Source organism: Epinephelus fuscoguttatus, linkage group LG21 (assembly GCF_011397635.1).
Source record: "Epinephelus fuscoguttatus linkage group LG21, E.fuscoguttatus.final_Chr_v1".
Taxonomy (NCBI): domain Eukaryota; kingdom Metazoa; phylum Chordata; class Actinopteri; order Perciformes; family Serranidae; genus Epinephelus; species Epinephelus fuscoguttatus.
This window is the reverse complement of record NC_064772.1, coordinates 4,308,025-4,323,494: the sequence shown is the minus strand read 5'-3', so window position 1 is coordinate 4,323,494 and position 15,470 is coordinate 4,308,025. Positions and strand designations below refer to the sequence as shown.

Below are 15,470 nucleotides of genomic sequence, written 5' to 3'. Positions count from 1 at the left end.
ATAGTGAAAGTAATAAAAATAGGACAAGAATAACTTGATGACATCACACACGTTGTGAAAGACAATCGGGGATAATTGGTGAGTACCATCGTGTAGTGTGTCATGTCTGTCGGCCAAGTCATGGCACGATTTTGTGACTCCACAATCGTGTAATGTGACATAGTGACTTTCAAAACGGGCAAAAAAGTTGTGTAGTGTGTACCAGGCATAATGCAAGTTCTGAGTGTGACCTGTCTGTCAGCAAGTCGTCCTCCACCTTTTTTTAGACTCCACCGTAGACAATGGCCGCATTTCTTTTACCATGTAGTGAGCCACAAGCTTCTGTTTATCTGTGGATTACAAGCAACGTGTAAACCATAGCCTCTACTGCCAACTTTTTTTTACCAAAAAACAATTTCTGTAGCCGAGTTTATTTACTCCAAACCAGTTGATGGAAACACGTCTAATTCAGATTTCTTTTTGCTTGACAATTAAGGGGAAACACGACAGAAGTTAATTCTTAACTTTCTCTTTTCTTTCAGATGTACAATGAAATTATTGCAGCTCTGCAGCAGGCAGCTAAAGACGACTCAGTCATCACTGTTTTTACTGGTACACACACACACACACACACACACACACACACACACACTAAAGGACTATGTTGAGTTTTTGCAAAGGTAAAAACCATCACAACTGCAAATAGTGTGTTTGGTCTGATGCAGTATGTATTTTAAAGGAATAATTTGAATTTTTGAAGTGGGTTTGTATAGGACACTTATCCATAGACAGTTTATTTAATGCAGTGGATATCAGTCAACATGCTCCCAGTTCGGAAAAGCAAGTTGGATTCCAACATTGAAGCTCAGCAATGTACCACTGTGGACGTGAACAGCAACAAAATCTAAACAAAAAATCTCTATCAGTTTAGTTGTAGGCTAAGTCGAGACAGTTTTTCAATGCTTTACCTTTTCATCAGACAGCCCATTCTAGCGGGGAAGCCGTTAACTGCTTCAGTTCCTCATCCATGCTGTCTGGAAAGCCACCAGATTCAATTAAGAAAAACAGTAGCTGCTGGTCTACTCATGGTTCCCACGCTGGTGTTAAAAAGTCTTAAATCCAACAATCCAATTTTTTAATTTTTTTAATTTTGGTTATTAGGTCTAAAAGATGAGGTGTTGGTCTTAAAAATGAGATTAGCTCTCTATTGTGTTAAAAATGTTTAGTGTTCTCGCGGCACTTGCTTAGCTAGCCAGCGTTCCTGCTTGCTGTAGAATCAAGTGACTCCCTGACCATGGCTAGCCTACACTGCGCCATGGTAAACATGCGTTTAGTTCGAGTTGGTTGAACGTAGACTGTCGTTTGCTCCATTTAAGAGCTTCTAACTTTACTTCGTTTTGAGTTTCCATGCTCGCTATGTAATTTGAGAAGCCATGGGCAAGTGTAGGTTTAATGAGCTGTGGCTAGATTAAAGCGTGTATAGGTCCTGGTTAAAAGCAGCGGATGGGAATCTGCACGAAGCCCGTTGCACTTAGTGCATAACAAATATTCAACTCAGAACATTAAGGGTAAAGGCTCTGGAATCGCATGCGATCTTCGCGTCCTCGAAACATGAGACCCAAATAAGAGGTCTGCAACACACCAGACAACTCTCCTCCATACTTCCTCCTTCGAGGGACCCAGTGCCTGCAGCACCGGCTCCGCCTCCAACCTCCCAGCCACCTGCTACTGCTACACAGTCTCCCGGTACCTCTACTTGGCCTCCCGCTACTGAAGGAAGAATCGACCTTGCGCTGGGATCCACGCCAACACTGGTGGAGGAAGTGTGCAGGACTTGCTGGTGAGTATCAAAGTAAGTAGCTAACGCAAATCAATTATTTATCTGTTCCATTTGGTAGCTAAACATTTTTCTAGAATGCCACTAGCTGTAGTGTCTCAGCTAACTTTATATCAGTGGGCCTATTGTAGGCTAACGTTAACTTAGCCTACTTGTCTCATCTGTGAACATACTAGCAACATGTATATTCATTTTCAGCTTCATAGGAATGAGTGTTTGAGTACATTTGAAATGTGTGTTGGTACGTAGCCAATATGGCAATTATCACGGCCATTTGAATATTCTCCGTCACCCTTCCTGTAGCTGCAGTTGAGTATTAGACTACACATTTGTTCATCCTGCAACCCTTGTTGTTTTCATTTGTAATGCTGAACTCGGCTATGAACAACATGGATATTGCCTAACATTAATTTTTGTGTTTCAGGAGTGTATTAACCAGCTCCATGTAAGGAGCCTGGTCTCTGTGTCGATGGACGGTCCCAATGTAAATTGGAAATTCTTCGACCTTCTCCAGGAGGAGCAGGCTCATCGCTATGGAGGTGTGTTTTAGAATCATTACTATATAAAGCGTCTTCATGATTATTTATCACACAAACACACAACTCATTTCCCTAAAGCCTATGGCCAAAGCCCTAGACCACTAGGGAAGAGAAAGGACAGCCTCCAACTCTTGTATCCTCAACAGTCACACCATGTCCTGTTAATACCACATGTCACTTTGCTACAGACACAACAGAGAAGGGTTTTAAACTGATATGGTTATATACATTTTCTAATAAGGTTATATGAATTTCAATGACAGGTAAGTAGCTGGTGGCTGTGGGGAGCTGTGGTCTTCACACACTTCACAATGCCTTCAAGTGTGGCTTTGTGGCATGGGAGCTGGACAGACTGCTGAAGGTATAATAAGTCTGTACTACATTCATAATCCCCTCTGCCTATTTACTTGCTGTAAATATTGATTTGCAGTCTGATCATGAGCTCTACACCTCTGCTGTTAAACCCAATAGACCCCTTTAACTGTTTACTAACAATGTACCAGCTGCCTGGAAACAGAGATGTAATTGATCAAATTAATGAATGCACCTCTTCCATTTAGTGTGACACAGCCATTCCAGTGATAGGGCCACAATTAATGTTATCAATTCCACCTGGAAGCAGTGGAGCTTGCTGCCAGTATGACATCATCAGAAAAGGGGTGTTTAAGAATAATAAGAATAAGAATAACTTTATTCATCCCCAAAGGGAAATTCAATTATCTGTCAGCTCATCTATTATATGTCAAAGAATTATAAAGCCTGTTGGCTGTTGGTATATAGGATCTTCTGTATCTCTTTGTCCTGCATCGAAGAGAGAGGAGCCGTCCACCACAGTTTTTTTGGTCCATCAAGGTGTTGTAGAGTGGATGATCTGGGTTGTTCATAATGGCCTCTAACATCTTCAGTGTGCATCTCTCCACCACCTCCTCCAGTGTGTCCAACCTGACTCCAATCACAGAGCCAGCTCTTTGGACTAGTTTGTCCAGCCACCTTGCATCTTTGTGTCTGATGCTTCCTCCCTAGCAGACTGCAGCATAAAACAACACACTTGACACCACAGACTGATAAAACACCTGCAGCATCTTACTACAGATGTCGAGAGATCTGAGCTTCCTCAAGAAATAGAGGCGGCTCTGCCCCTTTTTGTAGAGAGCGTCTGTGTTTAGGGACCAGTCCAACTTATTATCCAGGTGTACACCTAGATACCTTTAGCTTGGCGCCACCTCGATGTCCACCCCACAGGTATTCACTGGCTGAAGAGGGGGCTTGGACCTGCGGAAATCTATGATCATTTCCTTGGTCTTTGAGGTGTTCAGGAGGAGACAGTTCTTGTGACTCAAGTCACTCAAGGCTTTTATCAGGTCCCTATATTCAGACTCCTGCCCATTCCTGATACACGCCACAATAGCAGTGTCGTCCGAGTATTTCTGGATGTGGCAGGGCTCAGAGTTGTATTTGAATGTAGTTGTATTTGTATTTGTATGTTGGGTTGGATGGTGTTGAATGCGCTTGAAAATCAAAGAACATGATTCTCACATAAGCGCCAGGTTCCTCCAGATGAGCTAGGGCACGGTGAAGCATCTAGAGGACAGCATCGTTCACTCCAATGTGTTGTTTGTATGCAAACTGCAGGGGGTTGAGTTTGTCTTTGACCTCAAGTCTCAGTAGGTGTAGAATCAGCCGCTCCGAGGTCTTCATGATGTGCGAAGTGAGGGCTACTGGTCTGAAGTCATTAAGTTCAGCTGGGCATTTAATTTTTGGTGCCGGTACAACACAGGAAGTCTTCCACAGTGCCGGGACCCGCCCTGACTGTAGACAGAGGTTGAAGATCATATGGAGAGGTTGACACAGTTGGGCAGCACAGTCTTTAAGGAGCCTTGGACACACACCATCTGGGCCAGCAGCCTTCCCAGAGCAAAGTCTTCCCAGCTCCAACCACACCCTCAGGTCCTCCAGGGAGGAGGAGGAGGAGGAGGTGGAGGAGGAGAAGAAGCAGCATTGGAAGTGGGAGTGGCTGCTGTATTGAATCTGTTGAACAACTGATTGAGTTCATCAGCTCTTTCTGCATCACCCACCACTAGCTGTCTTTTCTTGTTGTTGTAACCAGAGATGGTGTTGACTCCTCTCCACATTTCACAGATGTTGCTGTGTTGTAGATTCCTCTCCAATTTCTTTTTGTATTCCACCTTTGCCATCTTAAGTCTCTTCTTCAACTCATGTTGCACTTGTTTGCGCCGTGCTTTGTCACCATCTCTAAAAGCTGCCTTCTTCTCATTGAGGATTGCCTTTATGTCACTGGTAATCCAAGGTTTGTTACTGTGGAAACAGCATACAGTCTTTGTAGGTATGACTGTGTCTGTACAGAAGTTGATGTAATCAGTAAAACAGTCTACCTGTCTATCAGTGTCCATGATGTTCTCCTCTGTTTCCAGCAGCACATCCCAGTGTGCATTCAAAGCAGTCTCTTAGAACCTCAGTAGCCTCTGGTGTCCATTTCCTGACTGTGAGTTTAGTTGCAGGCAGCCTCCACACATGGGGTTTGTAACATGTCTGCAGAAGAACCAAGTTGTGATCTGACCTGCCCAGTGGTTGTAAGGCAAAGGCTCTGTAAGCTTCCTTGGCATTGGCATACAGCAGATCAAGGGTTTTATTTTCTCTTGTTGGACATTTAACAAACTGTGTAAATCCAGTCAGGTGAGAGGAGAGGGAAACATGGTTGAAGTCTCCTGATATTATCAAAAGTGCCTCAGGATTTTTAGTCTGTATCCTAGCAACAAGTTCATGGAGAACTTCACATGGAACTTCAGCAGTTGCCTTGGGTGGGATGTACACAAGTATTGTTATGATATGACTGAATTCTCTTGGTACATAATATGGCCTCATACCAACTGCCAAAAGTTAAATATCTGGACAACACATCTTCTCCTTGACAGTAATATGTGCAGGACTGCACCATCTCTGGTTCACAAATAAAGCCAGGCCCCCGCCTTTTTTCTTGCCACTAGCTTTAGAGTCTTTGTCCGATCGTATGAGAGTGAAGCCAGGTAGATCCACATTGGAGTCTGAGATGTTTTGATTCAACCACTTTTCCGTAAAACACATGAGACTGCACTCACGGTATACTTTCTGAGTCTTCACCAATATCTCCAGTTCATCACTCTTGTTGGGCAGACAGTTGACATTTCCCATGATAACTGATGGCAGAAAGGACTTATATCTCCATTTCCAAGCCTTCACCTTTGCACCAGCATGGCAACCACGAAAACACCTCTTCATCTCGGCTGGAATAGGATGGTGTCTTACAGACTTGCTCTGTTTCAACGAAAAAAGCTCCTCTCTTGAATTAACTCTTCTCTTCACATAAGTATCCATTAGTAGTTGAGAAAAATATAATAAAAATTCAGTAAAACTAAGTACAACCATAATGTAAATTTTATCTGTGCACGTGGTTCCCCCCACCGACAACCCACTGTACAACTCTGTACATTGCTGTTGTGTTAACTGAAACTTTTATTCTAATTCTAATTATTTAATTTTTAATTTGTATCTCTATTTTTCAGTCTTGTTGCACATTGTCATGGAAGCCATCAAAAACATTTCACTGTACAATGTTTACCATGTGCATGTGACAAATGAACATGCCTTTTTCTTTTGAAGGCAATGCACACATTGTTTAACAATGTGCCAGCGAGGAGGGAGGACTACATGCAGGTCACCAAGTCAACAGTAAACTTTTTATGTCAACCAGGGTAGTTTCAGTGAATCAAGAGGGTTTTAGTTTTGTATGTTGCCACCTTTTTCACTACAGAGTTTGCAGGTCTCAATAATGACTAATACATGTCTGATTGTTGATTTACTGATTTATGTTATTTTTCTCACCTTTCTTTATATGTTTTGTGATAGGTGATGTTATACTGGAGCAGTTCGGTGTTCTCCTGTTCCGTGAGGGGAGAAGTGAGGAGTTCCACTCTTTCCAACCCATGTGAAAGAGAGTGGATGTCTTCTTGTGTGATGTCCTCAGCAAGCCCTACCCTGACCTCTGGGCTTTTTGCCAGAAGCTGCTCATCTTGTCCCATGGTCAAGCGTCTGTCGAGAGAGGCTTTTCGGTGAACAAAGAGGTGGAGACAACCAACATAATGGAGGACACTGTTGTTGCTTGGCGGCTTGTGTGCGACTATGTCGCTCTACACTGAGGTGTTACTCAGGTGTGTTAATTTCATCAATTTTCTTCATTTATTAAAAAAAAACTGTCAACAGGCACAGCGGTAGAGAGCTTTAAGTGATCTATTAGTTTTAAAAGCAATGCAATGTTTTATAATACAATTACATGAATTTCCCTGACAGGTGCCACTCACTAAGGACCTCCTGAAGTCTGCGGAAGGAGCTCGGACCAGGTACTGTGACTACCTTACATAGGAGAGAGGGAAGAAGGAGTTAGAAGCGCAGGCTCAGAAGAGAAAGGCTGCAGAGGACAACTTCGAGAAACTAAGAACGAGACAGAAAACCATCCTAGAGGTGTGTCAAGGTCTGGCCAGAGAGGCTGATAAGTCAGTAGAAGAGGCAGAGGCCAAGTCTGGCACGAAGATGGCCGAGCTCATCTCCAAGTCCAATATCCTGCGAAAGGGCAGCAAGGAGAAGTTGGCTGAGCTTGAGATCATTGAGAAGGAGATAGAGGCAAATGGAGCAGAGCTCAGAAAGATTAAGTGACTTTTTTGTTGTTCGGAACTGGTTCAGTTTTCTTATCAACCAGGTTTGATTGCTCTGGCTTTGATCTGAACTGAGCTTTTGTGACTGTGTTCATATGAAATGACTGTTTTCTACTTTAATAAATTTACTTTTGATTAATTTCGGGACTTAATTATTTTATATTTATTATCATTCAGACTTCTTTGTCTGTATGGCAGTGAAATCCCTAATTTCATCACCTCGAGGATGACAAAAAGCTATCATATGGTGTCGCGAGTAGGTCTAAATTCTATTCAAAGAGGTCTAAAAAAGGTCTAAAAAAGTCTTAAATTTGACTTGTAGGAACCCTGTCTACTGCTGCCTCGCTCAGTTAGTTAGTTTGTGTTATTGTGTGACCTATTGGGTGAATCTGGACTAACCCTTTAAAACACTTAAGTCACACAATAACACAAGCTAACTAACTGATCGAGGCAGCAGTAGACCGTCACCTCCAGTGTTCACAGATGTTAAATCACTGTTTTTCTCAATGGAGTCTGGTTTTGAATCTCTTCTCTTTTGGACTTTTTAGACTTTTATTTATTTGCACATATAAGTATAAAACAAAACAAATACATATACATATCTCTCTTGGTAGAGAGGAAGATAAGGAAATGTGCAGATGAGGTCGGAAACCCGAAAGGCTTATAGGGTGACCTCACCTTGACCTAACAATAATTTAAGCAAAGAAAAGAAATAATATTGGCATAGAATTAATAAATAAATAAATAAATAAATAAAATAATAGTAATAATAGTAGTAGTAATAATAATAATAATTATGATAACACTAAATAAATAAAGGGGAAAAAAATTATATGTTCTGTTAACTTCAATAATAGTTTCTTTTTGAGTATTGCCAAGGAAGAAGCGCTGTCAGCCAGTTGGTGATGTTCATTCCACAACAAAATCCCTCTGTATTTGATGGTATACTGCCCTCCGGTGGTATTGCAACAGGGTCGGTGCAGGTGACCTGCTTGTCTTTGTTGCGTGCAAATGGAAACTTGAATTTATGCGAAAGTATTGTTGAAATTGATTTGGTACTACATAGGCCTGTCACGATAACAAACTTTGCTGGGCAATTAATTGCGTCAGAAATTATTGTGATAAGCGATAATATTGCATAATATTGTGCTTTTCAGACCATTTATTACTGTTGTAATTTTGCTGTTTTGAGACCATCTTTAAACATATATAATGATAATAAAGGCATAATAATACAAGTACACCCTTAAACATTTATTTAACAATAATATTTAGGAATGCAAAAAAAGAAAATTTGAATATCAGAAATAACATGTAAAACTACCAAAATAAATATATAAAGACCTTATAAATACAAAAAAAGACTCTTAGTCCCTGTTAACAAAAAGTGCACTATAATAGAAAAAAAAAATCAAACAACCAAAAACGATAAAATGGACTCTCAGTCTCTTATCAAAAATTGCACTTGAAAAACCCCCAACCAAAAACAATATATAAATGAATATAAATTTTATATAATATAAATAAATAAATGCCGTGGCATTTGGTTTAGGAACAAGTTCCATGTCTTTCTCTTAGCTCAACTCATCTCTTTTTTTCCTCTGCCTCATCTCCCCCTCACGAAGATCGCAGTGTGTGTGTGTGTGTGTGTGTGTGTGTGTGTGTGTGTGTGTGTGTGTGTGGCCCATTACCCCGCCTCCCCCACAGAGACAAAGACTCTCGATGACAAGAGATTTCCCTCCGTTCATTACGCTAAGGAACCAACTCACCTGGCTGCCAGATGATGCATGGCAGTGAATGCTCTTGTCGTCCAGTCTCTTTGGTGGAGAGAGACGAGAAAAACAAACACGCATGAATATGACAATTAATCGCGGCCGGAAAAGTTACCGTCTCCCTTTAAATTTACCGTGCAGTTAACCGACTTATTGCGTTTCGCGACAGGCCTAGTAGTACATGACATTGCTTTGTAGATGAAGATGCAGATTTGGATGATGTTAATATCAACTATAGCGGTACAGCAGTACATTGATTAGCTTCTGTGATGGTACTCCTTATGTTACTCCAAACTTGGGGCGTGCTGACTCACATCCACTGCATGTAGTAAACTGACTATGAATAAGAATCTCATACAACTCCACTTAAAAACATCTGAACTATCTCTTTAATGTGTGTCTGTTCAGAGGCTCACATCATGGCTCTGTTCGGCAGAGGCTGAGATGCATCTCCTGGATTGAGCCATGATCTGTTTGGAGACCAATAACAAGGAAAACAAATGCAAACATTTAGATAAAAAACATCAGTAAGCATCATTTAATATGTGTTTTTTTAATCTGCTGGAAGGATTTTTCTATCAAAGTTAAAACAACAAAGATATGATGGGTTAAAATGTGATTTGCAGTGCCCGCCCCTTTGAATCCAACAGAACTGACATAAAAGTCTAGTTCCTCCCATGCGGTCACTGTCGTCGATACCTTTCCTTCTTTGTAATTTCCTTGTTCAAAGGTCCCCAAAAAAGGGCGTAGCAAGTCTTAAAATGTCCTTAGACAGTAATGGCTGAAAATGGCTTAGTGGGTGGAACAGGTGTTCCGTATACAAAGGCTACGTTGCAGCGGCCATGGTTTTGATTCCAGCCTGCGACCCTGTGCTGCATGTCATCTCCCCCCTCATTCCTCCCTTTCCTACATGGACTATCATATCCAACAAAGGCAAAATGCCAAAAAAAAAAACAATCTTATGAAAAACAAATATAACATCAGTAAATGTTTCAGGCAGTTATCGATGTTCTACACCTCTAAGTGAGAAGTTATAAACTGAAATTTTTTCTTTTTTTTTTCTTTTTTTTCTAATGAATTTATTTAAACAAAACAAATGCAAATTACACAAGACCACTGACATAGACATACAGTAATATATGGATATGGATTTGAAATACTCCATGATCTTTCCCTGTATGCTGAGAGTGGTCCACAGTGGTAAACTTTTTTGCTCCCCTGAAGATGCTGAGATTTTCCTTGGCAAGTTAAGACTAGTTCACATTACACGATTTTCACCACGATTTTTATATGGAAATAGATTTGTTTCATAATTATGTGTGTGAACAGATCAACAACCTGTGTGTAAATGTGTAATCTGTAAATATAAAACACCTTCCACAAATACAAAGAATATCTGTGAATACATTAAATTAATTTGCAAATAAATGAAAAGCATTTGTGAATATCTTCCTAACATTTAAAACTTTCGAACAGGCATTTGTGAACTCAGTTTTTATTTGTGAATCGAAAAAACATTTGTGGATCTCAGTTCTACGAGTGTGGATTTGCTTTTTACACACACAGAGTTTTGAAACAAACTTTCTGCCGGTCCGAACAAAAATGCACTCATATCACTCGGCCATTTTTGGATAGCACATGATCACCCAGCTGATGATGTAATTTCCACATGTCAAAGTAAGAGCACACAGTCTTTCTATGACCTGCTTAGTTTTATGATGCAGCTTGATTTTGCTTTTGTCTTTTCTCTGTTTTGTGTGTGTGTGTGTGTGTGTGTATGCGCTATGGCTCTCCTACCATCCTCTCCCAGATACTTTCCCTGTCTCACTCTACCCTATCAGTACTTTCATTCCCTTGACTCATAACTGTTAAACTCATAACAGTTAAAGGTTTAAAAATGATGCATTTGAATATACGGAGCCTTCTCACAAAAAATTATTTAATTAGAGTTTTGGGTTACAAACCTGATGTACTTACCTTCTCAGAGACATGGTTGCACAGTAAAATAAATGACAATGACATCAAACTTGAAAATTGTAGATTATGCAGAGCAGACTAAAGTACAAGAGGAGGAGGTGTGGCTATATATGCTTCCTCACATTTTGTTTCTGAACTTACCATTCCTAATGCAATCCCGTCATTTTTTGAATCCCTTTTTGTTAAGTTAAAACTTCATGAAAATAAGCATCTTATTATTCGTAGTATTTATAGACCTCCCCCTGTCCATCCTGATTCAACTACATGCATATTATCTACACTTATATCTTTTAGGAGCCCTGGTGAAATAATTATCTTAGGTGACTTCAACATCAATTGACTTGATCATTCTTTGTCAATTGATAAAAACCTGCTTAAAAGCAGAAATTTAAGTCAGTTGATCGATCAGCCCACCAGAGTCCATGCCAGTCCTTATTAGACTGGATCCTTGTCACTTGTCTAGACGGAATTTCAAATTCTGGTGTTTTATGTGATTGCTTTAGTGAGCACCCTGCGATCTTTTGTGTATGGAAGATTAAAGCCCCTTGTCTTCCTCCAAAATGTATTAGAGTTCACATTCATTTTGACAACTTCATACATGATTTGAGCTCAGTAAACTGGAGCAGATTTCAACTCATAGCTTATAAGTATACTGAGAAGAACACAATGAATTGACAAGGGAGACTTTACCAAACAAGGACAATGTTGTCAATTTCCATGGACACAAGATCTTCTCCATTTTTTGAAGCTTGCGTTCAAAATTAGATTTAACAAGTTCATCCATCTGTTATGGAATATGAATACCAAGTACATCTGTTGATCCATCTGACCATATTAGTGTTGAATTGGAAGTTATTATAAATGTAGAACCATGTAAAGAACCTAATTGCAAAATAATACATTCAAATAGTTGTCTTTCGGTGACAGAAAGAAACTTGTATCATCTGCATATAATGAAATATTTGATTCTTGTCCATAACTATCTATACCTTTAATATTTGTGTTATTTCTAATTTTTATCGCTAATGTTTCTATTACCAGTAAGAATAAATATGGGGATAGGGGGCAACCCTGTCTGACTCCCCTAGATAATGAAAAACTTTGTGAAAGATAGCCATTGTTTATGGATTATTGTATAACACCTTAACCCAATTTACCAAAGAGGTACCAAAATTAAAATATTCATTTTTAGATGTACTCTCATTTCTTTGATCAAAAGCCTTTTCAAAAATGAATGAAATGACTTTTTAATTAGTAAATCCTTAATGTCATGAACATAATATACCTAATGAATAATTTTTCACACTAGGGCTGTTGCAATGGTTTCCCCTGAAGTGATTTAGGGTGGCTCAACAGTGGGATATGAAGTATTAGAGCCCTTTTTTTGTGTGTGTGCAAATTACTTCATTTATCCTGATTTTAGTGCTTTAAAAGTAAGATTTATAGTTGTGATATTATTAGTTTGATTAAATACTTGTTTATTGTTAAATGCAGAGCACAGAAGGGCAATAAGAACACAAGGTAGGCTACACACTTTAATGAAGAAGAAAAAAAAAAGGATTACAGGGTGACTTCTGTATATATCAACTTGGACCCTGTTTTCCCAGAAACAGTCCCAAAGTCACCATCAGCGATCCTACTAGACTCAATTTAAATTAAAGATGCAAGCAGCGTTGGGCGGGACCTCGGAGTCTCACTGTTTCAGCCCTCAGCTCATGAAGGCAGTGCGAATTATTCGTAATAGTAGAAATGTCGATAAAACAAGTTTTTTATTTTCTTTTATGTATGTGTACTCTGCCCAAGATGTACTGTAGTCTGAATAGTAAATTTACCAAGGAAAAGGCAGACATCATGATTTGGAAGTGGAACGTTGATGGCTTCTGAAATCGAAACTGCTGAAGAAATGAACCCCCCCCCGTGCCATGGGAGGTGGCTGCTGGGGAGTGTGTGGTTGTGTGGTTTTGTTTATGTGTTTGTGTGGGTGACTCGACTGATAAGTAAGTCACTTGTCATGCTGCGTACTACATGTGCTACAATTACTGAGCACTATGTGTGTGTATAAGATTACAGTACGTTACAATATGTATTTAACAGTCATAATCACAAAAGTAGCAACAGTATTATCAGTAATAAAGGCTGTCGTCGTATGTGAGAGATGGAAAACACTCATATTGTTGTTATGACGATTAATGAGATGCATGCAGCAGACAGGAGCACAGAAAGGGAGAGACATGCTGTGAGACCAGGCAGATTAACATGGCATTGAAATGCCTCGAACTCCTCCCTTGAATTCCCGAACCGTGGGTCCAGTCGTCAATCTGAGCATACCAGCAGAGAGATAGACTCATCCCGAACATAGACATATATACATAGATGCCGCATTGACTGTGGAGGGGTGTGCCTAAAGCGCCACCATCTTGGTACAGGGCTAGCAGAGGCGGTAGTGCATGTACATCTATGGAGGAAAGAGGTACTCCACAATCTGAAAGTAGAATTATTCACTGAATTTTTGACCGATTTCCAAACGGTTTGATTTGTTAAAAATGTCACACATGTAGCTATGACACAGGACGCTTGGACATTTTAAAAATGCCAGTTTTACTACCCAAATACAAATTCTACTTAATGTTTTCAGCAGACTGGCATCTTTTTCAGTTAGAAGACTGACTTTTGTGCTGCTTATGGATGTTCAAATGAGCGGAACATACAAACCAGATCCCATGGAATCACTTTTCACAGGTAAGGTGTACATAAGGGATAATATCGAGTGAGCAGGTTGTTAAATAGTGAAATCAGAATCAGAATCAGAATCAGAAATACTTTATTGATCCCCGAGGGGAAATTATTTATGTTACAGGTGCTCCTTGCAAGAGAGGAAAGATACGTGAAAATATAAGAAATTTAAACAATAGTATTAACAAATACATAGTTAAATAAACAGGAATTATTAACAAACATAAATGTAAATATATATATATATATATATATATATATATATATATGATTATTTACATTGTAGATTCTCACTGAAGGCATCAAAACTATGAATTAACACGTGGAGTTATGTACTTAACAAAAAAGGTCAAATAACTGAAAACATGTTTTATATTCTAGTTTCTTCAAAATAGCCACCCTTTGCTCTGATTACTGCTTTGCACACTCTTGGCATTCTCTCCATGAGCTTCAAGAGGTAGTCACCTGAAATGGTTTTCCAACAGTCTTGAAGGAGTTCCCAGAGGTGTTTAGCACTTGTTGGCCCCTTTGCCTTCACTCTGCGGTCCAGCTCACCCCAAACCATCTCGATTGGGTTCAGGTCCGGTGACTGTGGAGGCCAGGTCATCTGCCGCAGCACTCCATCACTCTCCTTCTTGGTCAAATAGCCCTTACACAGCCTGGAGGTGTGTTTGGGGTCATTGTCCTGTTGAAAAATAAATGATCGTCCAACTAAACGCAAACCGGATGGGATGGCATGTCGCTGCAGGATGCTGTGGTAGCCATGCTGGTTCAGTGTGCCTTCAATTTTGAATAAATCCCCAACAGTGTCACCAGCAAAACACCCCCACACCATCACACCTCCTCCTCCATGCTTCACGGTGGGAACCAGGCATGTGGAATCCATCCGTTCACCTTTTCTGCGTCTCACAAAGACACGGCGGTTGGAACCAAAGATCTCAAATTTGGACTCATCAGACCAAAGCACAGATTTCCACTGGTCTAATGTCCATTCCTTGTGTTTCTTGGCCCAAACAAATCTCTTCTGCTTGTTGCCTCTCCTTAGCAGTGGTTTCCTAGCAGCTATTTGACCATGAAGGCCTGATTTGCGCAGTCTCCTCTTAACAGTTATTCTAGAGATGGGTCTGCTGCTAGAACTCTGTGGCATTCATCTGGTCTCTGATCTGAGCTGCTGTTAACTTGCGATTTCTGAGGCTGGTCACTCGGATGAATTTATCCTCAGAAGCAGAGGTGACTCTTGGTCTTCCTTTCCTGGGTCGGTCCTCATGTGTGCCAGTTTCGTTGTAGCGCTTGATGGTTTTTGCGACTCCACTTGGGGACACATTTAAAGTTTTTGCAATTTTCCGGACTGACTGACCTTCATTTCTTAAAGTAATGATGGCCACTCGTTTTTCTTTAGTTAGCTGATTGGTTCTTGCCATAATATGAATTTTAACAGTTGTCCAATAGGGCTGTCGGCTGTGTATTAACCTGACTTCTGCACAACACAACTGATGGTCCCAACCCCATTGATAAAGCAAGAAATTCCACTAATTAACCCTGATAAGGCACACCTGTGAAGTGGAAACCATTTCAGGTGACTACCTCTTGAAGCTCATGGAGAGAATGCCAAGAGTGTGCAAAGCAGTAATCAGAGCAAAGGGTGGCTATTTTGAAGAAACTAGAATATAAAACATGTTTTCAGTTATTTGACCTTTTTTGTTAAGTACATAACTCCACATGTGTTAATTCATAGTTTTGATGCCTTCAGTGAGAATCTACAATGTAAATAGTCATGAAAATAAAGAAAACGCATTGAATGAGAAGGTGTGTCCAAACTTTTGGCCTGTACTGTATATATATATATATTGTAAACTGAACAAGATTATTTACACAAACAGAATATATACAGTCAGAGTGAATGGGGTTATTGCACAAGTTAAATTAA

At 40.0% G+C, this 15,470-nt stretch overlaps 1 protein-coding gene and 1 long non-coding RNA gene across 3 annotated transcripts in view; both read left to right on the top strand.

The window, feature by feature from the left end:
- eci2 (enoyl-CoA delta isomerase 2) overlaps positions 1-15,470 on the top strand; it is a 92,546-nt gene that overhangs the window by 26,994 nt on the left and 50,082 nt on the right. The window contains exon 6 of the mRNA XM_049565824.1: positions 522-591. Within this exon, the coding sequence (XP_049421781.1) occupies positions 522-591 (70 nt within the window). The remainder of the gene's footprint in view (positions 1-521; positions 592-15,470) is intronic.
- Positions 607-7,040, top strand: LOC125882147 (uncharacterized). 2 transcript variants are annotated; one of them, XR_007448306.1, is made up of 4 exons: positions 607-1,819; positions 2,241-2,355; positions 6,259-6,560; positions 6,700-7,040. It is a non-coding gene; the product is annotated as an uncharacterized LOC125882147 (long non-coding RNA). The 2 variants fall into 2 exon arrangements; XR_007448305.1 differs by having other exon boundaries at positions 607-2,355.